This window comes from Mus caroli, unplaced genomic scaffold (assembly GCF_978045245.1).
Source record: "Mus caroli unplaced genomic scaffold, Mus_caroli_1 scaffold_8, whole genome shotgun sequence".
Taxonomy (NCBI): Eukaryota; Metazoa; Chordata; class Mammalia; order Rodentia; family Muridae; genus Mus; species Mus caroli.
The window spans coordinates 3,899,196-3,922,747 of NW_028227263.1; the positions used below are offsets into that span (position 1 = coordinate 3,899,196).

At 53.0% G+C, this 23,552-nt stretch overlaps 3 protein-coding genes and 1 non-coding gene across 7 annotated transcripts; 1 reads left to right on the forward strand and 3 right to left on the reverse strand.

The window, feature by feature from the left end:
- Positions 1-279: 279 nt before the first annotated feature.
- On the reverse strand, positions 280-5,172 carry Pnpla2 (patatin like domain 2, triacylglycerol lipase). Its single transcript, XM_021167897.3, has 9 exons — positions 4,870-5,172; positions 2,842-3,074; positions 2,690-2,755; positions 2,137-2,346; positions 1,860-1,920; positions 1,592-1,759; positions 1,376-1,508; positions 1,063-1,185; positions 280-963 (listed from the first exon to the last, which is right to left on the reverse strand). The coding sequence occupies exons 1-9, from the start codon at positions 5,054-5,056 to the stop codon at positions 684-686; spliced, it is 1,461 nt and encodes a 486-aa protein (XP_021023556.1). The 5' UTR covers positions 5,057-5,172; the 3' UTR covers positions 280-683.
- A 3,652-nt stretch (positions 5,173-8,824) lies between these two features.
- On the reverse strand, positions 8,825-12,289 carry Rplp2 (ribosomal protein lateral stalk subunit P2). Of its 2 annotated transcripts, none has more exons than XM_021167618.3 (5): positions 12,174-12,289; positions 11,851-11,974; positions 11,087-11,135; positions 9,063-9,161; positions 8,825-8,940 (listed from the first exon to the last, which is right to left on the reverse strand). In XM_021167618.3, exons 2-5 carry the CDS (start codon positions 11,971-11,973, stop codon positions 8,867-8,869), a joined length of 345 nt encoding a protein of 114 aa, XP_021023277.1. In that variant the 5' UTR covers position 11,974; positions 12,174-12,289; the 3' UTR covers positions 8,825-8,866. The 2 variants fall into 2 exon arrangements, with proteins under 2 accessions (XP_021023277.1, XP_021023275.1); XM_021167616.3 differs by having other exon boundaries at positions 8,825-8,943.
- On the reverse strand, positions 10,922-11,058 carry LOC115031626 (small nucleolar RNA SNORA52). The gene has a single exon (XR_003837299.1). It is a non-coding gene; the product is annotated as a small nucleolar RNA SNORA52 (small nucleolar RNA).
- Positions 12,290-15,538: 3,249 nt separating the features above from the next.
- Positions 15,539-21,418, forward strand: Pidd1 (p53-induced death domain protein 1). Of its 3 annotated transcripts, none has more exons than XM_085841154.1 (16): positions 15,539-15,736; positions 16,258-16,643; positions 17,047-17,460; positions 17,760-17,969; positions 18,052-18,106; positions 18,207-18,408; positions 18,480-18,605; positions 18,716-18,895; positions 18,976-19,123; positions 19,215-19,350; positions 19,428-19,578; positions 19,666-19,741; positions 19,882-20,000; positions 20,082-20,195; positions 20,296-20,495; positions 20,727-21,418. In XM_085841154.1, exons 2-16 carry the CDS (start codon positions 16,334-16,336, stop codon positions 20,983-20,985), a joined length of 2,700 nt encoding a protein of 899 aa, XP_085697280.1. In that variant the 5' UTR covers positions 15,539-15,736; positions 16,258-16,333; the 3' UTR covers positions 20,986-21,418. The 3 variants fall into 3 exon arrangements, with proteins under 3 accessions (XP_085697280.1, XP_085697279.1, XP_021023344.1); XM_085841153.1 differs by having other exon boundaries at positions 15,542-15,736; positions 19,666-19,789; XM_021167685.3 differs by having other exon boundaries at positions 15,607-15,642; positions 19,666-19,789.
- The last annotated feature ends 2,134 nt before the right edge of the window (positions 21,419-23,552 follow it).

Consider the following 23,552-nt stretch of genomic DNA (forward strand, 5'->3'; position numbering starts at 1 on the left):
CACTTTAGTTTTCTTATCGATACTAAGGGGCTCAAACTCCCAAACATATCTGCTGGCCCAAGAGACAGTCAGCAAGCCTCAGAGAGAACAGAGCAGCTTACATGTGTCCTTGCCAGAGGGCTGACCTTATGAGACGGTCCCCAGCTGCCAGGACTCAGAGAACCCCGTGAAGCCCAACTGTTAGCTACTGAGACACTGGGACACTAGTTCAACTGGGAGAAAGCTCTGTTTGCTGACCACAGTCGGAGGCAAGGGTAAAAAGCACAAGTGAGGAAGGCAGAAGCTGAGCTGTGGCTTTTATTAGATCTGCTTTGGCAAAAATAAATAATTCTTCACACACTCTGCAAGGAAACTTGAACACCAGGGGGAAGCAGCAGATGTGGAGTTCTTAAGACTGACCCTGCACTGAAAAGGTGGTGGGCAGGAGTAAGGCACAGGAGACGTGACGGGGGGAGGGTGACTCCCCATCCCTCCCCACCAGGAGTTAGCATAGTGAGTGGCTGGTGAAAGGTTTCACATCGAAAGCCCACTCGCAGCTGTGCAGGGTCCTATGTCCTCATTCCACAGCATGTAAGAGGGAGAGTGGGAGCAGACAGGATCTTGTTCCACCCCGGGGCTCCTCTTAGTGGGGCAGGACAACTTGGAGCTTGGCTGGTAGCCGGGTGAGGTGGGAATGGTGATTCTCAGCAAGGCGGGAGGCCAGGTGGATCCTGTGGGGTGGCAGGATCTGCGGCAATGGGGCTGGCAGGTGCGCGCATGCGCAAGGCATCCGGCGGGAAGGCCACATTGGTGCAGAAGAGACCCAGCAGTAGCTGACGCTGGCATTCTTCCCACTTGGCCAGCGCGTCCCCCAGTGAGAGGTTGTTTCGTACCCAGTTGGGTAGGGCCTCACTGTAGGTGGCGCAAGACAGTGGCACAGAGGGCAGAGACTGGGCACGCCGCAGTTCCACCTGCTCAGACAGTCTGCAGGTGGGGAGGAGGCATGGAGGAAAGGAAGGCTTAGTGGAGATCCGCCATTTCAAGACCCAGGACCCAGGTGGCCAGGCGGTCAGGGCAGCTCACCTGGAAGGCAGATGGTCACCCAATTTCCTCTTGGCCCTCATCACCAGATACTGGCAGATGCTACCCGTCTGCTCTTTCATCCACCGGATATCCTCAGGGACATCAGGCAGCCACTCCAGCAAGCTGAGGAGGGAGCACCGAGAGCATGAGCTCAGAAACACCAGGCTGGGATCTGGTGCTCCCTTGCCAGGTTCTGAAGACCTATCCTCCCCAAATCTCCCAAGGAGCCCATTGCTCATGGATGATCCTAGACCTCTGTCCCTGATGTACAGGTTGATGTGTCCTTCCCCCAGACTCCGTTCCCCACCCTCACCGGATGGTGAAGGACACTGCACTCTCCAGCGGCAGAGTATAGGGCACCATCATGGCCGTTGCCAGGCGCACTGGTAGCATGTTGGAAAGGGTGGTCATCAGGTCCTTTGGTTCCACACAGGCCTCCAGCAGGGCTGCAGAGAGGAAGGTGGCAGTCAATCAGGGAAGTAGGGGGCCTCCTAGGCCTCCTAACTGAGCTTCCCTCCCCGTGGCGCACCCTCATTGAGTCTGGCAGGCAGGTGCTCTAGAATTCGATCTTTTCTATAAGGCTGCAATTGATCCTCCTCTCCAGCCCTCTCCTCTGCCACAGCAGCTTCCTCTGCATCCTCTTCCTGGGGGACAACTGGGGGCAGTGCCAGTAGAGGGTTGGGTTGGTTCAGTAAGCCTGTAGGGGGTGGGGAGTGTCAGAGAGATGCCATCAGAGGTTATGGCCAGCAGGGGGCACTGCAGGTCCAGCTTCTTCCACCCCAGTGCTGCCCACACACCATTCCTCCTAAGGAATCGGAGTCCATCTCTGTAGCCCTGTTTGCACATCTCTCGGAGGACCTGTGGCGGAGGTATAAATCAGTGTGAATGGTGCGGTTGAAGTACTGCTGTAGAGTCCCTGTAACTGCCACTTCCACCAACAACCTGCCCTGGCTTGACGTCCTGTCAACCTTGGAAAGCATCCAAAAGCCCCACTGCTGTCCCAGGGCTCAGAGGTCCCCAGGAGTTCTCTCCCCTGGTGCTTGCTTAGTCAGGACTGGCTGTGTGCAGGCTCACCATGGGCTCTGGTGGGAAGAGAGCCTTGGAGAGGCGGTAGAGATTGCGCAGGTTGAACTGGATGCTGGTGTTGGTGACACGAAGCTCGTGGATGTTGGTGGAACTGTCCTGAGGGCAGATGTCACTCTCGCCTGAGAATGGGGACACTGTGATGGTATTCTTCAGCTCATAAAGTGGCAAGTTGTCTGAAATGCCGCCATCCACGTAGCGCTTTGCAAGAACACACATTCATAGTCACACACTAAGGGGGCTGCAGGGAGTTCTGGCAGCCCTACTCGGTTCCACTTGAGCCTTTGGCCCACTACGTATTGGCCACTGGGGACTCAGCAAATGGCCAGACAGATGGAGTTGAGAAGGGCACCAGCCAGAGGAAGTCTGAGTCTCCCCAAGACTGCCCTGGATCTTGAGTCATGAGAAGTCAAGCAACACACAGGCAGTGAGGGACTGAAGAAAGGCGCCCCAGGGGCCTTTCTCCTCCACCCCCAGTTCCTGCAGCCCAGAGACAGTACATGATGCTTCTCGTTACAGGGCAGGGCCAAGCAGAGATACTTACCACCCCTTGAAGGGTAGGAGGAATGAGGCCACAGTACACCGGGATAAACGTGCTGCAGACATTGGCCTGAAGAACAAGACACAGGGTAGTAGACAAGGCTCTGCCTTGAGTTAACTCCCTGCCCCCGCCAACACAGGGTCTCCAGTGCCTACCTGGATAAGCTCATCCTTGGAGCTAAAGTGGGATATGATGACATTCTCTCCATCTGAAACACGAGTCAGGGAGATGCCCAGGCGTCCATTGGCACGCTCATGGCAATCAGCAGGCAGGGTCTTTAGTAGACAGCCACGGATGGTCTTCACCAGGTTGAAGGAGGGATGCAGAGGACCCAGGAACCGCTTCCGGGCCTCCTTGGACACCTCAATAATGTTGGCGCCTGCTTCACCTGGGAGAGCAGGGCCGGGATCAGGGACAACATTCCCAACATTCCCAGCTTAGTAGCCATCTGTCCTCCAGGACTCCACACCCAGGATACACTCAGATGGGTGACATTCCATTGACCGTGAAGACACCTATGCCCACACTGGGGGCTGGCTCACAACTGGGACTTTGCCACTTAAGTAGAAGAAGGCAGGCCACCACCCTGGAGATGGCGTACAGCAGGAGCTGGCCAGCTGCGATTAAAACCTGCCCTGTGCCTGGTATTTCCCAACCGCCTGTCCCCATGAGTCACTGTGCCTAACATGGTATGGCACGTGGCCTAGCGTGGGGAAGACGGAGGGTCAACTCTGACCTACTTCAACCATCACCTACTTGGCCAGATCTAAGTGGGTGGGCAGACCCACGAAGCCCAGCTCAGCCCAAGAGGGGCACCCTCAAGAACAGTAACTTACAGTGGTGGGCCCACTTCCTGGGAAGACATTGTCTCATTTCTGCCAAATGCAAGCACTCTGACACTTAGGAGGCCCTTGGTGATGACCCAGAACAATAGTACGGTGGCCAGAGAGAGGAGAATCTAGGGTTTGTTTTTTTTCCCCCCTGAGGACCCATGCCCTCCTCCAAGATGCTCACCTTGGCAGGCATGGGACATATAGACCAGGGGTTTACAGCGGACAGTAGGCAACCTGTCATGGTTCTAGCTGCTCAAGATTACCTGTGCAAAGTATTGGTAGTAAGTGGTTCTGTGGGAGTGGCATCCCTAACTCATTCTCAATTCAGGTATGGTCCTCATGTCTGTCCTGAGACCAACTACCCACTATACCCACTCCTCTGAAAGCCCCCATGAGAGCCAGCGGGCAAGATCACAGGGTGAACTTCAGGGACCAAGAACTAGAACTGTATTCCTTCTCCTCTTCCCGCCTCAGGGCAAAGGTGATGGGAAAGAGACCGCAGAAAACCCTAGACAATCTCCTGCTGGTGTCACCTTGCCTGACCTATGGGACGGGGGATGGGCAACACTTCCCAGGACTCCTAAGGAGGAAGAACGTTGTGTGCTGTAAACAACAACCCACGTGGTAGCCGGAAGTGTGAGACCCAGCCCCCCTTCCCATCTCTGTACTCCAGAAACCCTTCAAAGCACGTAAGTGTGGCCACCCCGTGAAGTGGGTCAGCTGGCTACAGTTGTCAATCACCATGGACCGAGCAAGCAATTATGCCCAGCTCTGGCTCCAGCTGTGTTCAGAGGTCCCCTTTAGGAACCATGACACAGTGTCCAGATGCCCATTTGAGGAATCCTTGTACTAGGCCCCAGAGTCACAGCAGTTTGTAGCGGCAGAGCCTCAGGACACAGTGACCGCTGGCAGCCAGTTCGGGGAGACCAATGCCCCTCCTCTCTCCCTCGCTCATGGCTCCGCCCACAATTTACTTTCTCTTTCCAATAACAGTCGAGTAGCACCTGCTGGTCCCCAACCTTTGTGCCCCTTAAGGCGGGCTACATGGGCACCAAGAGAATGCCATGAGCCAAGAGCGCGCCAGGCCCCACCCCGGTCCCTAGACACTCTTAGAACAAAAACAAACCAGAACAAAAACAAACCAGAACCCGCCCCGGACCGGGGCTCAGAACTGGACTTTCGGTCATAGTTCCGGAATACAGGCAGAGATGTCCCTCTCTACCGCTCCTACTGCACTAACTAGTTACTGGAACAGCTTCCCTACGCGGACTAGGCGTGGGACGCTAGAGCATCCACCGGCCCGCGCGGTCCCCACCCCACCCTGCCCAACTTCCGCGCAGCTCGGCTCACCCAGGCAGGCCCCAGTGACCAGCGCTGTGGCGGTGAGCGCCCCTGCCGAGGCTCCGTAGATGTGAGTGGCGTTGGCCACCAGGAAGGGCGCGTGCTCACGGAGGCAGGAGGCCACGCCAATGTGGTAGACCCCGAGGAAGCCGCAGCCAGCGAATGAGATGTTCCACTTGGTCTCCCTCGGGAACATCGTGACTCGATGTACTGCGGGCAGTGGGTCCCGCAGTCTCGATACCTTGGGGTCTCCGCCGGCGGAGGCGGAGACGCTGTGCCGGGAGGCAGAGGAGGAGGTGTTTTAGTGCGGGGTGAGGGCGGGGCCTGGTCGGCAGGGGGCAGGACCTGGGCGCGCGACCCAACTGGATCAAGCAGGGAACGGCCGCGCCCCCGAGGCCCCGCCCCTTCGTGACACCTGCTGGGCAAAGCCATCCGAGAGATTGGAAGAGGGGATTCCCAGGCTTCAGCTTCTCTCTTTCGACCCCACAGCTTCTTCAATCCCACAGCTTGGGCAGCCTCTGGACTCAGGAAGACCCGAGCGCACAGAGAAGTGCAAGTTTTGGACAGATCTGGGTACCGGGAGTTTGTGAACAGGTGTCTCCTCCTTCTCCAGGGATACCCACCAGGACACAGATGAACTGGACGGAACCTGGGTAAAGTCTCAGATAGTACCCCCTATGGGCCTGAAAACCTGGGTCACTCAGGCTAAAGCCCCAAAACCAACAGGCCAAACAGACTGACACTGGCCCAGCAAATACTGTCACAGACTCAAGTCTTACCATCATAGGGGCCCTAGCTGCTCACTTGGGTTTTAGCTGTCTGATCCTGTGGCTCCTCCGATTGTGGGGTCTACTTGGTCTCAGAACAAAACCCTTAACCCAACTGATTGTTCCAGAAAGTGGTGTGCGCCTGGGTAATGTTACCCTCTCACCCTTTTCCCCAGACTAGAATTCCCTTAGCTGAGGGACAGGCTAAAACCTAGCCCTCGTTTTACCCCACTCCAAACAAGGTTGGGTTTATGGGTGACAGTGTCTTTTTGCCCAGAAATTCTCACTCCCAGCTCAGCTCTAGACCTGTCACAACAGAAGTACAACTGTATTGTCAACAATTCGACCTGAAGATCTCTAAGCGAGTGCCTTTTATTCAGGTGACCCAGGATCTTGACATACACCACAAAGAACTTCAAGACCAGCAAGAATGAAATTAGTTTATTAAGCATACATGAGAGGCACTTAAGAGGCAAGTCCAGGTCTTAGAAATGTGCCCAAGTACCTGAGCAGTAGTTATATACGTAACTTAGAGGGGTTTTGACCCCAGCACTCGGGAGGCAGAGGCAGGCGGATTTCTGAGTTCGAGGCCAGCCTGGTCTACAAAGTGAGTTCCAGTACAGACAGAGCTATACAGAGAAACCCTGTCTCAAAAAAAAAAAAAAAAAAAAAAAAGAAAGCTGATTAATCTAAAAAGTTTATTTTTAATACAAGGTAAAGGATCTATTGTATACTATGGACTTCAGTCCTAAACTAGAAACCTGCCTCCATTTCCCAAATGATAGAATTAGAGGCCCCTAGCTTAATTGCCTTTTAAAGATACACCATGCAGGCTTGCAGCAGAAGTTTGTTGAAAATAAGGGGATCCTCACACGTCATGAGGAGGCTGTTTGAAGCAGTTAATTAGCCATTTTGTTTGTGAAGTTTTCTCAGAAAACGGAGTACAGTTCCTTGGCAGGTGGTCTGGTCAGTTATGTTGAAAACCCTTGGATGTGAGCCATCAAGAGAAGGAAGTGTGCATCAGCAGGGTGAGAGCTGGGTGAATGGTGCCAGGGCTGGCTGCACTTGGGAATGAAGAAGGAAACATGGTAGGGCTGGTAGATGTAGGGAAATAAGTTTAGGTCACAGGTCCAAGGGGTCCTGGAGACATTTCTCTAAAGTCACAATGACCCATCCTGTAGTGGGCCACGTCACACCTAGCATAAGTGCACCAATAGGTGAGGTCAACGGTGTCCCAACCCACTGTACAGTCAAAACGTGGGATATTTCTGGGGCTACTGAGCTGAGCTCTGGCAATCAGTTAAGGACAGAGCATCCAAGGTGGGTGAGCAGTCTCTGTGGGCCTGGTTGTCCTGAACTCAAGACATTTTACAGCTCCTACTCACCACCTTGGACCACAACAGCTTCTGCTTATGATCACCTGAGTGCAGGTACAGAGGCTGCAAGAGACCAATCCCCAGAGCTAGAGGACTCTGAACCACCAAGCCACCCAATACCTAATATGGATACTGGAAAGAGAACCTGGGTCCTATGCTAACAGTGCTTTTACCCACTAAGCCATCTCTTTAGTCCCTGATTTAAAAAAAAAAATTATGTACCCAAAAATCAAAGGGATGCAGAACCCTATAGATTAGGAGGTACAGGTATTTGTGTGTCACCCAATTTAGATGCTGGGATCTTCAGTCTGCTGATAAGCAAACATTCACAATTTCCACAATTTGACTTTTTAGTTGAAGATCCTGGGGTTTGAACCTGGGGTGTCTAGGCAAAGTCTGCCTCTGTACCCAGTCCACAACTTACCTTTTCTTACTCAGCTGCCTCTACCTGCTGATCCTGGGATTAAAGGTGTGAGCTGCCATTGCCTGGCTCAAAATATTTGATTTTTAAAGGTTCTTTTTATTTTTTGGTTTTTCTGTGTAGCCCTGGCTGTCCTGGAACTCAACTCTGTAGACCAGGCTGGCTTCGAACTCAGAAATTCGCCCACCTCTGCCTCCCAACTGCTGGGATTAAAAGCATGCGCCACCACACCAGGCTTTTAAAGGTTCTTTATACTAGGTAAACTTGTCCTATGCTGGCTAGTGAGACCAAAGGTTGTCAAGGTGAAATGTACACGGGTATGTCATGATTAATATGACTGAGTTTAGGGTAGAAGCCCACAGTAAGCCCGGGGCTTATCATGGTGCTCACAGGAAGCTAACAACTTAAGGTCCTCTCTACTATTTTTGTTCCAGTAATGGGCCTGAGGGACAGTGCTGCCCCAGCTCAGTAGGACCTCTGCTCTCATTTCCACAGAGGGTAAGGCTGTTTGGGCACACACCCTTCAGGCTCCTGGGAGATGCTGGTGCCAAGAACAGGGCTAGCCTTTCTCAGAATCCTGAGGCTGGGTAAACTCCCATGAACAACCTTATAAGAACCTTAAGCAGCACAAGCCCCTCCCTTCCTTCAGGGTACAGGCTACAATTGTGCCCAGAACCCTGGACCCTCCTACCCCTAGCCCCATTTCTACCTGCTCCCTTACAAATCACCTCAAAGGGTGTTAGCTGTCTTTTCTACATCCACCACCCTTCCTGGTTGTGGCCATATTTTATTCCTTGCCACAGGAAGCAGAGTGATCTCTATCCTCTGTGTAACACTCATCTGTCTCCCTAAAAGACTGCCAGACCAGGTAAGAGCACACTGACTGCTCTCCCAAAGGTCCTGAGTTCAAATCCCAGCAACCATATGGTGGCTCACAACCATCCATAATGAGATCTGACGCCCTCTTCTGGTGTGTCCGAGGACAGCTGTAATGTACTTATAAATGCAAAATGTAGAGAACCAGCCATTAGAAAGCTAACACTCTGAAACTGTACCTTGACACCACAAGCCTTATAGGGAAACTTAGGGACACCCTCACTGTCAAGCTAAGTGGAATAGTGACCTATGAACCACTCTTACAGCAGAGCCTGTGCTACTCAAAAAACAAAACAAAACCAAAAACATTTCAATTCAGGCTCATATTTCCCATAACTTGTTTTCCCAGAATATTTAACAAAAGCTGCAAGGATCCATCACACAAGCCCAGACAGTTCTCTAAAGCCAAGGCCCTACTAAGTAAAGGGACCTTGAGGATCCTCCTCCCAGCACTGACCCAACTCGGGTGGGGCCCAGGCTGAAGACACAGCATAGCACACGTTGACAAAATGTTTAAAGACTACTCAAGATACATAAAAAGACTTTATTTGCAGGGGAGCAGGAATTTAATCAAACAAGCCAAATCCCATGTCGTCATCCGACTCCTCGGACTCCTCCTTCTTCTCATCTTTCTTCTCCTCTGCTGTGGAGGACACCATAGTAAGCACTGCCCCAAGAACTCATCCAGGTTGTCCCAGGAGCCCCAAGCAACAATAAACCTTGCACCAACCCCCTTTACCACCCACTCAGACCTCCATTTACCTGCAGCAGGGGCAGAACCAGCAGCAGGTGCTGCAGAGCCAGGGGCAGCAGAGACAGCCACAGCCCCACCAGCAGGCACACTGGCCAGCTTGCCAACACCTACATAAAATAAAAAGAACATGAGACCAGAACCCAGACCCTGTGAGGGAAGTTATCACAGCAGCGGGGCTGCTCACTTAAAACCACTGCCACCTGCTTTCACTCCAAACACAAAGCAGCTTTGCACACATCTAGGAACATCGAATACCATTGAAGACTTCTTTCCCTGCATTCTGATACACTAAAGAAAAGAAACTGGAATTAGCACCATTCTGACTTCCACCTTAACAAGATGGACGGGCTGGAGAGATTGCTCAGTGGTTAAGAGCACTGACTGCTCTTCCTAAGGTCCCGAGTTCAATTCCCAGCAACCACATGGTGGCTCACAACCATCCGTACTGAGATCTGACACCCTCTTCTGGACTGTCTGAAGGCAGCTACAGTGTACTTACATATAAATCTTAAAAAAACAAAAAACAAACAAACAAAAAACCCCCACAAGATGGACAAGCTAGGCATGTAGTCCCAGTAGGGGATCGGAGTTTAATGCCAGCGTGGGCTAAACAGAGACACTTTGTCTTAACTGCCGTCTCAAAAACCTTAAAAACCACAGGAACAAAATAAGCTGGGAGGTGGTGAGACACATCTATAACCCAGCACTTGGAAGGAAGAGGCAGGTGGATTATGAGTTTGACGACAACCTGACCTGACCTTATACAGTGAGTTCCAGGATAGCCAGGGCCACTCAAAATAAACCCTGCCCCCAAGTAAATTTTTAAAAAATTTCTGGACACTTTGCCCCTTCTTAGAATTAGGAACAAAACACCCATGGAAGGAGTTACAGAGACAAAGTTTAGAGCTGAGACGAAAGGATGGACCATCTAGAGACTGCCATGCCTGGGGATCCATCCTAATGCTGGGGATCCTCCTAATGCTGACACCACTGCATACGCCAGCAAGATTTTGCTGAAAGGACCCTGATATAGTTGCCTCTTGTGAGGCTATGCTGGTGCCTGGCAAACACAGAAGTGGATGCTCACAGTCAGCTATTGGCTGGAACACAGAGCCCCCAATGGAGGAGCAAGAGAAAGTACCGAAGGAGCTAAAGGGGTTTGCAACTCTATAGGTGGAACAATATGAACTAACCAGTACCCTCCCCCCAGAGCTCATGTCTCTAGCTGCATATGTAGCAGAAGATGGCCTAGTCGGCCATCGTTGGGAAGAGGCTCCTTGGTCTTACAAATTTTATATGCCTCAGTACAGGGGAACACCAGGGCCAAGAAGTGGGAGTGGGGGGAGTTATGGGGGACTTTTGGGATAGCATTTGAAATGTAAATGAGAAAAATACCTAATTTAAAAAAAAGTTCGGGCTGGTGAGATGGCTCAGTGGGTAAGAGCACCCGACTGCTCTTCTGAAGGTCCAGAGTTCAAATCCCAGCAACCACATGGTGGCTTACAACCATCCCTAATGAGACCTGACGCCCTCTTGTGGTGTGTCAGAAGACAGCTACAGTGTACTTACTTATAATAATAAATAAATCTTTAAAAAAAAAAGTTCAAGCTGGGCGTGGTGGCACACACCTTTAATCTCAGCACTCGGGAGGCGGAGGCAGGCAGATTTCTGAGTTCAAGGCCAGCCTGATCTAAGGAATGAGTTCCAGGACAGCCAGGGCTACACAGAGAAACCCTGTCCAAAAAAAAAAAAAAAAAACAAAAGAAACAAACTGCACCAATATTTAGCATCCCCAGTCCCTGCTCACAGAAAAGGTTTTCACACATCCTCGTAGAAACCATAAAGTGACCCCACTGCCAGCTTCTAAGTGTGTCCAGAAGCGCTGCAGGCACAAGCCTAAAATGAAAAGGCCTTGCACAACTCTGGCAGTGTTTCTAGGATGCTCTGGTCCACAAGCGAAGCCTGGCAGATCACTGGCTGACCAGCAGGTATTAGGATGGACCACAAACAGGCCAACTTCCCAGGAACTCACCCTGAGCGATGACATCCTCAATGTTCTTTCCATTCAGCTCACTGATGACCTGGGGAAGACAACCACAGCCAGCAGTCAGCAATGCAAGGCACGGGAAGGTCTCCTGAAGATACTGGACCTGCTCAACTCCCAGGAACTAGCCATGAGATAGTGCTGGGTCTTCTCAACAAAGGCAATAGGAAGTTCTAGATACTAAAATTCTAACGGTCTGTCAAGTTTAGGTTCTGTGTACAACATGGGGGGGGGGATGCCTTTCTTGAGGAATTTTAAGGGGTGATGAGGTAGCTCTATTGCTAAAGACTTAGATTCTGCCATATCCTAGAGTTTGGTTCCCAGCACTATAGATCCAAGGAGACACAGATGCCTCTGTTGGTATCTACACACATACATCCTTTACTGCAAAGCTAGTTTAAAAAAAAAAAAAAAAAAAAAAAGAGACTTAGGAAACTGGTTTACATATAGTGAGTTCCAGGTTAGCCAGAGTAACACGGTGAGGCCTTGTCTCAAAAAATAAGATCACACAACATGAGATGTATTAAACTTCTATAAAAGCACGATTATCAAGACTGACTTCTTCGATTGCACAAGGTCCTCAAAAGGACTAAAGAGAAAACTATGACTAAGATGGGTGTAGGCCTCCTCCATCCATCCTTTTCAACAGGTTATCTACATTTTTTTCTTAAAGTAAAATCCGAGCATAATAGGATAAGGACCGCCAATGGTAGACATTTGGATCCAGCGGGTCCAAGCAAGCAGCAAGCTACCTTGTTGAGCCGGTCATCGTCCGCCTCGATGCCCACGCTGTCTAGTATTTTCTTGATGTCTTTGGCGCTAGGAGAGGAGTTGCCCCCGAGGGCGGCCAGCAGGTAAGAGGCGACGTAGCGCATGCTAAATGGGGCAGAGAGAGAGTACGGTGGTGAGGTTATCCGAGAGGCCTTCTGCTTCCTTCTCCATTTTAGGCAGCAAGTGAGGCCACGTGAGGCGCCAGGCCTCCGATCACGGAAGGCTGCGCCACCCTCGCCTCCCGGCCGCGGTCCACCCCGCAGTCCCCACCACTGTTCGCGGCCCAGGCGGCCAGGCTACTCACTCGGCTGCGGGGGACAGACCTCACGCGTGCGACCTCGGCGGCGTCCGGCGGCGAAAGGAAGACGCTGACGCAGTGGGCGGGGGTAAACCGCTACCCAGAAGCCCCCGGGAAGCGCACGGCGGCGCACGGGGACGCCTCCCATTGACGAAAAGGTTGCACCGGAAGGAAGAGATTTCCCTGTCATGTCTTCCCCACAAAAAAAAAAGCGAGGGATTTTTGAAGTGCCAGGGGCTTCTGCAACATGAACGAGAGTCTCCAGAAATCCATGCGGGCACGGGCGAAGCGTTCAAGCCCCCTTTAACTCCTCGGGTTTCCAGCATGCCACTCGGCTCCACAGCTCCCAAAATGCAGTGCGAAGGCCCCGCCCTGGTCCCATTAAGGCGAACTACAAATCCCATGATGCTTCACTAAAAGACCTTCATACCGGAAGTGTGCTCCCTTCTAGCCTTTTCTTGTTGCACGTGGACTGGGTGGGCGGCTATTGGTTCAAACTGTGGTGCTATGGGTCCTTCCTGTTCTTGGGCACCAGAGGTCCTAAGTCGGGCTGGGGCTGATGGCTCCCAAGTTCAGCTGGTTTGGAAAAGTTGGGCGAGCTGTCTGGGGCCTAGTGATTACGGCCATATCTACAAACATCCTCCTCCTTTTTTTTTTTCTTTTTCTTTTGAAACAGGTTTCTCTATATACTCTTGGGTATCCTGGACCTCTGTGTAGACCAGGTTGGCCAAGAACTCACGAGATTGCCTGCCTCTGCCTCTAGAGTGTTGGGATCAAAAGCTTTTTGACTGAAGAGATGGCTCAGGGGTTAATAGTTTTAACGTTGACTGCTCTTCCAGAGGTCTTGAGTTCAATTCCCAGCACCCACATATCACAACCATCTGTAATTGGGATTTGATTCCCTCTTCTGGTGTGTATCAAGACACTCGTGTAAAACAAATAAGTAAATATTTAAAAGAAAAAAAAAGTAAACCTTTGCCTCGTTGGGAGGAGGTGTTGCATGCCTTTAATTCCAGTACTTGGGAGGGAGAGGCAGGTTTAGGATAGCCAAGGCTACACAGAGAGACCCTCTTTCAAAAAAACTGTGTCTCTACACTAGGCTCTGGAGACCTCTCTTCCTCTCCTCACTTCTACTCCCCGAGATCCACAGGATCTGCCTCTTAAAAAAAAAAAAAAAAAAGCCGGGCATGGTGACCTTTAATCCCAGCACTCGCACTCGGGAGGCAGAAGCAGGCAGATTTCTGAGTTCGAGGCCAGCCTGATCTACAAAGTGAGTTCCAGGACAGCCAGGGCTATACAGAGAAACCCTGTCTAGAAAAACAAACAAACAAACAAACAAACAGCCCAACTTATTTATTTTATGTATAAGGGAACACCATTATCAGAAGAGGGCATTGGACCCCATTACAGATGGTTGTGAGCCACCAAGTGGTTGCTGGGAATTAAACCTCTGGAAGAGCAGTGCCCTTAACTGCTGAGCCATCTCTCCAGTCCCAGGATCTGCCTCTTATGTGCTGGGATTAAAAGTGTGGGCATGCCGGGTGTGGTGGCGCACGCCTTTAGTCCCAGCACTCGGGAGGCAGAGGCAGGCGGATTTCTGAGTTCGAGGCCAGCCTGGTCTACAGAATGAGTTCCAGGACAGCCAAGGCTACACAGAGAAACCCTGCCTCGAAAAACCAAAAAAAAAAAAAAAAAAAAAAAAAAAAATTGTTCTGCAAGTGCTCTTAACTGCTGAGCCATTTCTCCAAACTTCTGTTTTCTTTAATTTTGAGACATTGTCCTGTCATGTAACTTTGGCTTGTCTGGAACTCACAGAAATCCACTTGCCTCTACTTCCATAGTACTGGGTGGAATTAAACACACACACACCAAACCTGGCATTATTTTTTTTTTTTTTTTTTTTTTTTTTACGAAACAGGGAGACAGGGTTTCTCTGTGTAGCCCTGCTGGCTGTCCTGGAACTCACTCCGTAAACCAGGCTGGCCTCCAACTCAGAAATTCGCCTGCCTCTGCCTCCCAAATGCTGGGATTAAAGGTGTGCATCAAGCCGGGCGTGGTGGCGCACGCCTTTAGTCCCAGCACTCGGGAGGCAGAGGCAGGCGGATTTCTGAGTTCGAGGCCAGCCTGGTCTACAAAGTGAGTGCCAGGACAGCCAGGGCTACACAGAGAAACCCTGTCTCGAAAAACCAAAAAAAAAAAAAAAAAAAAAAAAAAAGGTGTGCATCATCACTGCCCGGCTGGCTGTGAATTTTTTTTTTAACTAAAATAATACCCAAAATAGCTGGAGAGATGGCTCAATGGTGAAGAGCTCTTTTGCAGATTAAAGGTATATACCACCATGCTCATGAATATAAACTTAAGGACTATTCCTAGGATGATTGCTTTTGAGACAGGTCTTGCTGTGCAGCCGGGGTGGCAGTTCTCCCATCTCAGCTAGGCACTGCACTTGAAGTGAGCACAATTATATTAAGCCCCTGGGGCTGGTTTTTATAAAGCACCCTCTGGCACCTTTATGGAAACAGTGAGAAGGTACTAGAATGAAGGCAGAGAGGCCTTGCAGGAAGCTTGCCCATCACTTAGACTGTAGAACAGTCACTTGGTCATTTCCAGTCCACCAGCTCCACTGAGCATTCTGGGTGTTGGCTTCAATATTAACCAACTAAAGGACTTAGTCAAGTTCTTTCGAGACAGGGTTTCTCTGTATAGCCCTGGTTGTCCTGGAACTCACTATGTAGTGATCCCAGAGTGCTGGGATTAAAGGCGTGCCCACCACGCCCAGCAGGCAAGAACTTTTATCTCAAGTTTATTTGTGTTGAGACCCACCTAAATCAGGGAGGAAAAGCCAGGCAACTCACTGCCTAGGCAGTTGGCCCACAGTTATGATCAATGGTTAGCTCCAACAAGCTGGACTTCACTGCAAAGCCTGAGATGGAAGTCCTGGAGACTCTGAGTCTCAACCTTCCTTATGCTTTGACAGTTCCCATGATGTGGTGACCCCAACCATAAAATTATTCCTGCTACTTCATCACTGGAATTTTGCTGCTGTTATGAATCTCAGTGTAAATATCTTTTGGAGATATAAGTTTGGCAAAGAGGTCGCAACCTACAGACTGAGAACTACTTTCTTAGAGCGGTTCCCCCTTCAGGAAGCCAGCATTCAAAGTTCTAGCTTCTAGCAAGGATTGTGACAATACTCTGTTATCCCAAAATTCCTGTCTTAGAATGCACTTGGGACCCAGACTATGCAGTGCCACCACAAGTCTGGGGTTGCAGAGATCTGAATGTGTAAGTTTTCCTACGGGTCACCGACCTCCCTTAGTGTGAACAACAGAAAAGGACGGATCCATAAGAATCCCGGAGAATTCCTACTGGCTAGCCCGGAGGGGCGGAGCCCGCCGGGCGGCCCGCCCGGAAGCGCGCGGGCGGGAAGACGGCGCGGAGCGCGCCTAGACTGGCGGGGAGATCAGCGCGGCAGGTACTCAATGGGAGGCGGGAAGTTTGCTCCAGAGGCGGGACCAAAGCGACTCCTCACCTACTGAGACCCTCTCTGCTTTCCCCATTTGACGGAGGTGTGAATTGGGAATTGTGGCTCAAGAGCGTCTACTAGGGACCGCGATATGGGGTCCTAGCCCAAGAACCCCAAAGTCCTCTTGGCTCCCCTTCGCACTGTTTACTGACCCTCTCGGGCATAGTGAACGTCTGCAGTGGAAGAAGGTTCTGGGTTCTCCCCATGCATTTGGGTGTGAAGATAGAAAGTAGGTCCTTATTTCCAGAGCCCTGTAGGGATCAGGGATCACTTGGGCAGATTCCAGAATTGAGGTGGAAACCCTCTCCTTGTCCTCGGTCTAAGCAGAGTTCTCCAAGCTATGCTGTTCAGAGTCGCCCTGCCTGGTACCCCTCCCAGGCAGAAGGATCCAGTACAGATGCAAGCCGTAGGGCTGCAGTGACCACTCCACTCACTTCCCCTTGTGCCCTGGGTTCTTGGGCTGGTGGTCTCAAGAGCTCCCGGGTTTCCAAGCTGAGTTATTGTTCCTCTGACCTGGAGGGGGAGCTGGTCCCCTACAGCCTACTCCTCCTCCTGCTTCTCCAGCTTCTATCATCCTTGCCTAAGCAGGCTTGCTTGGCAAGCTGGGACATGTCTGGTCCCCGAGGACCTTCCATGGGTGATGGCTGCAGTGTTGGAGGGGCAGGAGCCGGAGGAAACTGCAGCTGCTGCAGAGGATGCTGCCATATCCACCTTGGAGGCTGTGGATGCCGGGCCTGGAGCACCTTTTCTCCTGGCTGGGAACCAGTTGAACTTGGACCTACGCCCAGGGGGCTGCCATCGGCTACAGTACCTGTGTTCCCAGCAGCCCCCACAGCTGCTGCAAGTGGAGTTTTTGCGGCTCAGCACCCATGAGGACCCTCAGCTGCTGGATGACACCCTAGCCAAGGTTCCGTGGAGTCTGTTGCGCCTTCGCTCCCTGGTCCTCAAAGGTGAGTACCTTTGCTCCTTCCTGACCCTGTCCTCATCTTTGTCCAGCTTTGACTCTACTTCTTGGACACAAAGGCCATCTTTATCCCAGCCCTAGCTCCAAACCTCTCTTCTCCCCGCACATTAGATGTGAACCCCCACCCCACAACTGGCCCTTGTCCCTATCCCTATCACCTTCCTCCCCCAAAGTGAGGCTGGCTGGGCTCTGTCTCCTGAGCCTAGAACCCTGAAGGTGCCCAGCTGGGTCTCTGTAGATCCCAGTTTTCCTGGGGTGATGCTGTAAGCTTCTACGAACTGGTGTCTTCTTTGTCCCTCTGGCTGGCTTAAAAGGGAGGCTTTCTCTGACAGGGCTGAATGGAGGAGACTCCCACTCTTGAGGGCTATAGCTGTCTTCCCCACTTCCAGGTGGCCAGAGCCGGGGTGCCCTGGGTGCCTGCCTCCATGGAACCCTGACCACTCTGCCTGCTGGCCTGAGTGATTTGGCCTGCCTGGCTCACCTAGACCTGAGCTTCAACAGGCTGGAGACGCTGCCTACCTGTGTCCCGGAACTGCACGGCCTGGATGCGTTGCTGCTTTCTCACAACCGTCTCTCAGAGCTGCCCGAGGCCCTGGGGGCACTGCCCGCTCTTACCTTCCTCACTGTGACACACAACCGCCTAGAAAGACTACCCCTAACACTCGGGTCCCTGTCCACCCTTCAGCGTCTCGATCTCTCTGAGAACCTTCTAGACACCATACCCGCTGAGATCGGAAACCTGCGCAGCCTCAGTGAGCTCAATCTGGCCTCCAACAGGCTGCAGAGTCTCCCAGCTTCCCTCGGTGAGTAGCTACGGTGTCAGCTACTGCCCAGAGCGCCACTCCCATGTGCCCACCCCCCCTGCAACCTAAAGTCTTAGGACCCTGCCCCCCTCCCTCTTCTTCCACAGAGGCCCCTGTACCGTGAGCTCTTGCCCTGTGAACCTTCACTGCTTCCAGATGTCCCTTTTCTCTCTACTTCTTGGTTGCCTATAATTCACGTGTGTCATTGTCCCACCATGTGATAGAGCCAGAAGCCTTTAGTTTGAGTGTTCTTGTCACAGGGCCACCATGAGTAGCCCTAAGCCAGCACTTGCCTGCAGCGGGGCTGCGGTCCCTGCAGCTCCTTGTTCTGCACAGCAACCTCCTGACCTCAGTGCCCACTGGCTTGGCCCACCTGCCGCTGATCACTCGGCTTGACCTGAGGGACAACCAGCTCCGAGACCTGCCTGCTGAGTTACTAGACGCTCCCTTTGTGCGCCTGCAGGGGAACCCTCTGGGTGAGGCCTCTCCAGCACCCCCAAGTCCCCCAGGTAGGCTTGGCATGGGGCATAGCCAGGCTGTGAGAGGGTGAAGGTACATCACCATTCTGACTGTGGCTTGTCCCTTGTGCAGACATATCCCAGGTTCCAGAAATGCCCAGGCTATTGCTGACCTCAGATTTGGACAGGTATTGGTGGGAATGTGGCTAGAACACATTGTCTCCCCTGCCTCCCAGGCCACACTGGGGTACCTTGTCTCTCAGCCCTCGTACCTCTCTTCTTGCTCAGCTTCCTTGTGACTCCCCATGGCTGTTCTGTGACCCTGGCCTGTGGTGTCCGCCTACAGTTCCCAGCAGGAGCCACCACCACGCCTGTCACCATCCACTATCGACTCTGGTTGCCCGAGCCAGGCCTGGTTTCTCTGGGACCTCATGACTTCCTGCTTAGTAGTGTCCTGGAGCTGCAGCCCCATGGGGTGGCTTTCCAGCAAGTATGTCCAAGATGGGTAGGGAGCAGGTATGGCCTAGGCCTGGCCCCGTCTCACACTATTGTGGCCTATAGGATGTGAGCTTATGGCTGCTCTTTGTCCCTCCACGAGTCCGTCGCTGTCGTGAGGTAGTTGTGAGGACACGGAGTAACAACACCTGGAATGACCTAGAGACCCAACTGGAGGAAGAGGCACCCAAGGTGACAGCTGCCTAAGCCTTTGGGAGTGAGGGGAAAGGAGCAGCTTGCCCTGACACCACCCACCTCGCCCACTGTCTCTTGCCCTGACTCTCTCATCCCCCTTGTTCCAGAGGCTCTGGGCTCGCTGCCAGGTGCCCCACTTCTCCTGGTTCCTGGTCGTTTTACGCCCAGTATCCAACACTTGCCTGTTGCCACCAGAGGGAGCACTTCTCTGCTCCTCGGGTCATCCTGGGGTCAGAGTCACTTTTCCCCCTGGGGTTACAGAAGAGCCTCGCCAAGTCTCCATGCAGGTATTGACAGGGCAGTGCCAAGGGTGGCAGGAGGTGGTGCCTCAGCAGACAGGAGGGCACTGAAATGATTCTCTGTCTAGGTAGTGCATATGGCTGGACTAGAGCTGAGAACCCTTCTGGAAGAATCAGAGGCATCAGTAAGCCCTCTGCTGTGCCTTTCACAGAGCGGCCCCCCCAGCTTCCTACAACCTGTCACTGTGCAGTTGCCCCTGCCTCCTGGTGTTACAGGTGAAACTGCACACCACAGGACTAAAGGTGGGTGCTTAGAGGGGGGAATAGCATTCAGAGGGGCTTCAGCCTTCTGCCATTTTCCCTCCAGGCTTCAATCTGGACCGCTCCCACCTGCATCTGCTCTACCGAACACCCCTGACAACCACCTGGGATGACATTACCACTCAGGTGGCACTGGAATTCACCCACCTGTATGCACGCTTCCAGGTCACGCACTTCTCCTGGTCAGTGTCCCCTAGCTTCCGCAGGACCCCTTCTGCCCTTCCTCTGTATGGCCACGCCTCAACTCTGGCACTTCCAGGTACTGGCTCTGGTATACCACCAAAACCTGTGTGGGGGGCCTGGCCCGGAAGGCCTGGGAACGGCTGCGACTACACCGTGTGAACCTCATTGCGCTGCAGAGGCGCCGAGACCCTGAGCAGGTTCTGCTGCAGTGCCTGCCGCGGAACAAGGTGGGGCAGCAGGAAGACAGGAGGGTGACCTGAAGGCCAGGCTGGGTACAAAGCTTTGGCCTCTGATCCCTGGTGGGTGCCCCACAGGTAGATGCCACCCTGAGTCGGCTGCTGGTTCGCTACCGTGGCCCTGAACCCTCTGAGACCGTGGAGATGTTTGAGGGTGAGAAGTTCTTTGCAGCCTTTGAGCGGGGCATTGATGTAGATGCCGGTAGGTCTCTTTTCCAGGGTGCCCTGGGGAGTGACACTTGTGCCGCTCCTACTGATCTGCTTCTCCCCCCTCCCTCCCCCAACCCCCCATAGACCGTCCAGACTGTGTGGATGGCAGAATCTGCTTTGTATTCTATTCACACCTGAAGAACGTAAAGGAGGTGTACATTACCACCGCCTTGGACCGGGAAGCTCAGGATGTGCGAGGACAGGTGGGCTGAGGTGTCACGATCCTGGACTGCGGTGTCCGGATCCGAGGTCAGAGCTCTGAACCCCACATGCTCCTTCCTCAGGTGTCCTTTTATCGGGGTTCACTTCCCGTGGAGGTACCTGAAGAGGCAGGGGCTGCCCGGCAGAGGAAGGGCACAGATGCACTGTGGATGGCCACCTTGCCCATCAAGCTACCGGTGAGGCTGGAGAGGCTTAAGCTGACAAGAGGAGACAGTCCCAGGGTGACCAAAGACAAGAGAATGGGTCCAAGCTTTCTGTATCCTTGCCTCCTGACAGAGACTCCGGGGTGCCCAGGGGAGTGGGCAGGGGACTGACTTCTCCTTGATGCCTCTGAACCTGGGTGATGCAGAAACTGGATTCCTGACTCAGAGCAACCTGCTGAGTGTGGCCTCACGCCTAGGTCCTGACTGGCCAGCTGTGGCCCTGCATCTAGGCATGCCCTACCATAAGCTACAGCGTATCCGCCATGAATTCAGGTGAGCTTCAGGAGTTTTAGTGATCCTGCTGACTCCCAGCCTCGGGTTCAAGGCTGGCATCTCCCCCACCCTCCACCCCCTGCACATTAGCTGAAAGCTTTCAAGGAGGTGGGGACGGAGCAAATACCAACCTGGAAAAGGAGGGTCTGGTCACTAGCCCAAGGAACTTTTGAGGTATGTTGAGCCTCTCTGTATGTTCCTTGGCAAACGCCTTCATCACCACCCCTCCAGGGATGACCTGGATGGCCAGGTCCGACACATGCTCTTCTCTTGGGCTGAGCGCCAGACTGGACAGCCTGGAGCTGTGGGACACCTGGTACAGGCCTTGGAACAGAGTGACCGGCGGGATGTGGCTGAAGAGGTGCGTGCCATCTTGGAGCTTGGCCGCCACAAGTACCAGGACAGCATTCGACGCACAGGGCTGGCCCCTGAGGATTCTACTCTGCCTGGTACCTCGGCTTCACAGACTCCAGAGTCTGCACAGGCCTAGGCTTACAGAGATAGCTTTAAACTTGACTCGGCCAGTGGGCAGAGCCCTATCCTTCTACCTCACCCGTGTGCTCCAGTGCCCCAGCATACAAAAAACCCACTCACTGTCTAGCCCAAGCTAGCCTCCAACTCGCAGTGAGTGCATCTCAGAGATTGTTTTACATAAAGGATAGAGAGCAGGTTGCCCATACTTGCTACCATGCCAGGCCCTCCTGCTAAGATGGGAGCAGAGAAAGCCTGGAGGGAGAGATGGCTCAGTAGTTACCAACACTAGCTGCTCCTTCAGGGAACCTAGTTTCAGTTTCCTCTACCTACCTGATGGCTCATGACAATCTGTAACTCCAGTTCTGAAGGGTCAGCCCCTTCCTCTGGCCCCCACAGACACCAGGCACACATGTGTGCAGACAAGTATGCAGGCAAAACATCCATACATATAAAATAAAAGCTATTTATTGTGTGTGTGAGACAGAATACCTTTGCAGAGATCATCCCCCCCCCCCCCCCGCCATCTATGTGAATGAACTCGGGGTCACTCGGCTTAGTTGCAAACCTTTGCTCAGTGAGCCATCTCTAGGCGCTGATGAGTAATATTCCCCAGGGGTGGGGAGGAACCATTCTACATAGTAACTCTGCAGCAGGTAAGGATACAAAGTCATCTGTGACAGAATGCTGCATAAGCCCTGCCCACCAGAGTCTTATGGGCGGTGTCTAAGGAGCATCTCTCGTAAAGCTCCGGGACCAAACCTTCCCCAGACCATCCCATTCCCACGCTTCCCTCCTACCTATTCTCAGTCCGGGCTTTGAGATAAGAACAAGGAGGGCCTAGGATAAGCCAGAAAGCCCACTCCCTCAAGGGTGGCCTGAGGCTGTGGTAGTGGCCACGCCGGCCGGGAGGGGGAGCCGAAGGCAGCAAAAACTTAGGGCGGAGCGGGCGCGCCTCCGAGAGACGCGCCTCCCCGCCTAGGTGCAGGCCCCGCGCGCGGCACAGCGGGGAAGCGATCCCGGCGGCTGCAGTGTGGTGAGTGCTAGCCGGTCAGTTCCCGTGGCGCCCACCCAAATCTGGCTGGGTTGCAGGGAGGAAAAAGGGTGGCATGGGTGGCTGGGAGAGGTGACATCTGCTCAGACACTGCGGCTCCGGCGGAGCCTGAACCTAATGGGTACATCGACCGGCTGTCTCTGGGTGTGGAAGGCCGTGCTCGGTCCCGGCTCTGCCGGGCGCGCTCCCCGCGCACACGTGTCCCAGCAGTGTGGACGCTCCAGAGCCGAGGCTGGAGTTATTTCTGCCAGGGGTGGGGGTGCTGCACACGTGAGAGCCCACTGGACTTGCGTGGGCACGTATATGGTCAGAGTCCGCGTTGTCTGTCTGGAGATAACGAGGCCAGCTGAGCCCGGACCGTGGGGTAAAGGGCATGATCTGGCCTGGAACAGAGGATGTGCCCCATACTGGAGTGCTGGGATTAAAGGCATGTGCCTTTGTAGGACAGCTGGAGTACCTTTCTGTGGGAAACCTCTTTGTGGTCCTCCTAGCTAGCAAGACAAAGCTAACCTCCCTAAGAGGAAGGGGCAAGGGAGACTGGATTGGGGGAAGGGCACTCAAGTGGTGAGGCTCAACCCCAGTCCAGTCTCCCTCTCTCCCCCCCCTTCTTTCTTCCAGACAGGGTCTCTATGTGGAGCTAGTTGTTCTGGAATTCTCTATAGACCAAGTTGTCTTTGAACTCACTGACAGCCACCTGCCTCTGCCTCCGAGGGCTGGGATTAAAGGAGGGAGCCTCCAGTGCCACCAGCGTTTCTTTTAGGTAGGAAACAGGCAGCTTTATTCATGAAAATTGAGGAAGAATCTGTATGGAGCTGTTAGCCTCTGTATGCTAACGGGGCTTTTCTCAGTTGGCCTGTGGCCTGACAGGGGAAGAAGGCAGAAAGCTCTGGATCCTCAGTGGCCTGACTGGACAATCAGGTTTCTATGGTAACATAGACAGCACTGAGGGAGCCCTGACATGTGTCTCAAACTGATGAGAGTTAAAGAACACACACACATACAAGCCAGGAGTGGTGGTGGCACATGCCTTTAATCCCAGCACTCAAGAGGCAGAGCCAGGCAGATCTCTGACTTTGAGGTCTACATAGTCTACACAGTGAGTTCCAGGACAGCCAGGGCAATCTTGTTTCAAAAAATCCTATATCAAAACCAAACTCTCTGGGTGGGGGAGGCGGGAAACAGACCAGAGGGTTCCCTTTGTGTGGTGCTCCAGGCAGCAGAACCCCCTTGCTCTCAGCTCAGCAACTGTTCTCTCTGGTGTCCCGCCTGTTTTGTTTAGTTCAGGGTACAGGGCTGACTAAGCCCTGGGGATCTCAGTGCCTACCTGGCTCTTCCCCATGGACTTCAGACTGTCTGTCTGACTTCCAGGATACACACAACACCCAGGTCCCCAGGTCGCAGATACGTAGGAGGTAGCATCTCAGGGACAGCAGACTGAAGGGAGAGGCATAAGGAAGGATGGGGCTTCTAAAGGTGGGGTAGCAGGGAGAGCTGCGGTATCTAGTTTACACTTGGAGCTTGGTGTGGAGCAA

Excerpts from the sequence above, each read along its gene's own strand:
- Pnpla2 (XM_021167897.3), bottom strand. The coding sequence starts at position 5,056 with ATGTTCCCGAGGGAGACCAAGTGGAACATCTCATTCGCTGGCTGCGGC. Across the intron at positions 2,756-2,841 it reads CCAAGGATGAGCTTATCCAG|GCCAATGTCTGCAGCACGTT; the intron begins GTAGGCACTGGA and ends CTTGTTCTTCAG. Across the intron at positions 1,921-2,136 it reads TCTTCCCACCAGAGCCCATG|GTCCTCCGAGAGATGTGCAA; the intron begins GTGAGCCTGCAC and ends CCTCCGCCACAG.
- Rplp2 (XM_021167616.3), bottom strand. The coding sequence starts at position 11,973 with ATGCGCTACGTCGCCTCTTACCTGCTGGCCGCCCTCGGGGGCAACTCC. Across the intron at positions 9,162-11,086 it reads TGAGGATGTCATCGCTCAGG|GTGTTGGCAAGCTGGCCAGT; the intron begins GTGAGTTCCTGG and ends TATTTTATGTAG. Across the intron at positions 8,944-9,062 it reads TGGTTCTGCCCCTGCTGCAG|CAGAGGAGAAGAAAGATGAG; the intron begins GTAAATGGAGGT and ends TGTCCTCCACAG.
- Pidd1 (XM_085841153.1), top strand. The coding sequence starts at position 16,334 with ATGGCTGCAGTGTTGGAGGGGCAGGAGCCGGAGGAAACTGCAGCTGCT. Across the intron at positions 16,644-17,046 it reads TCGCTCCCTGGTCCTCAAAG|GTGGCCAGAGCCGGGGTGCC; the intron begins GTGAGTACCTTT and ends CCCCACTTCCAG. Across the intron at positions 18,606-18,715 it reads TGGAGGAAGAGGCACCCAAG|AGGCTCTGGGCTCGCTGCCA; the intron begins GTGACAGCTGCC and ends CCCTTGTTCCAG.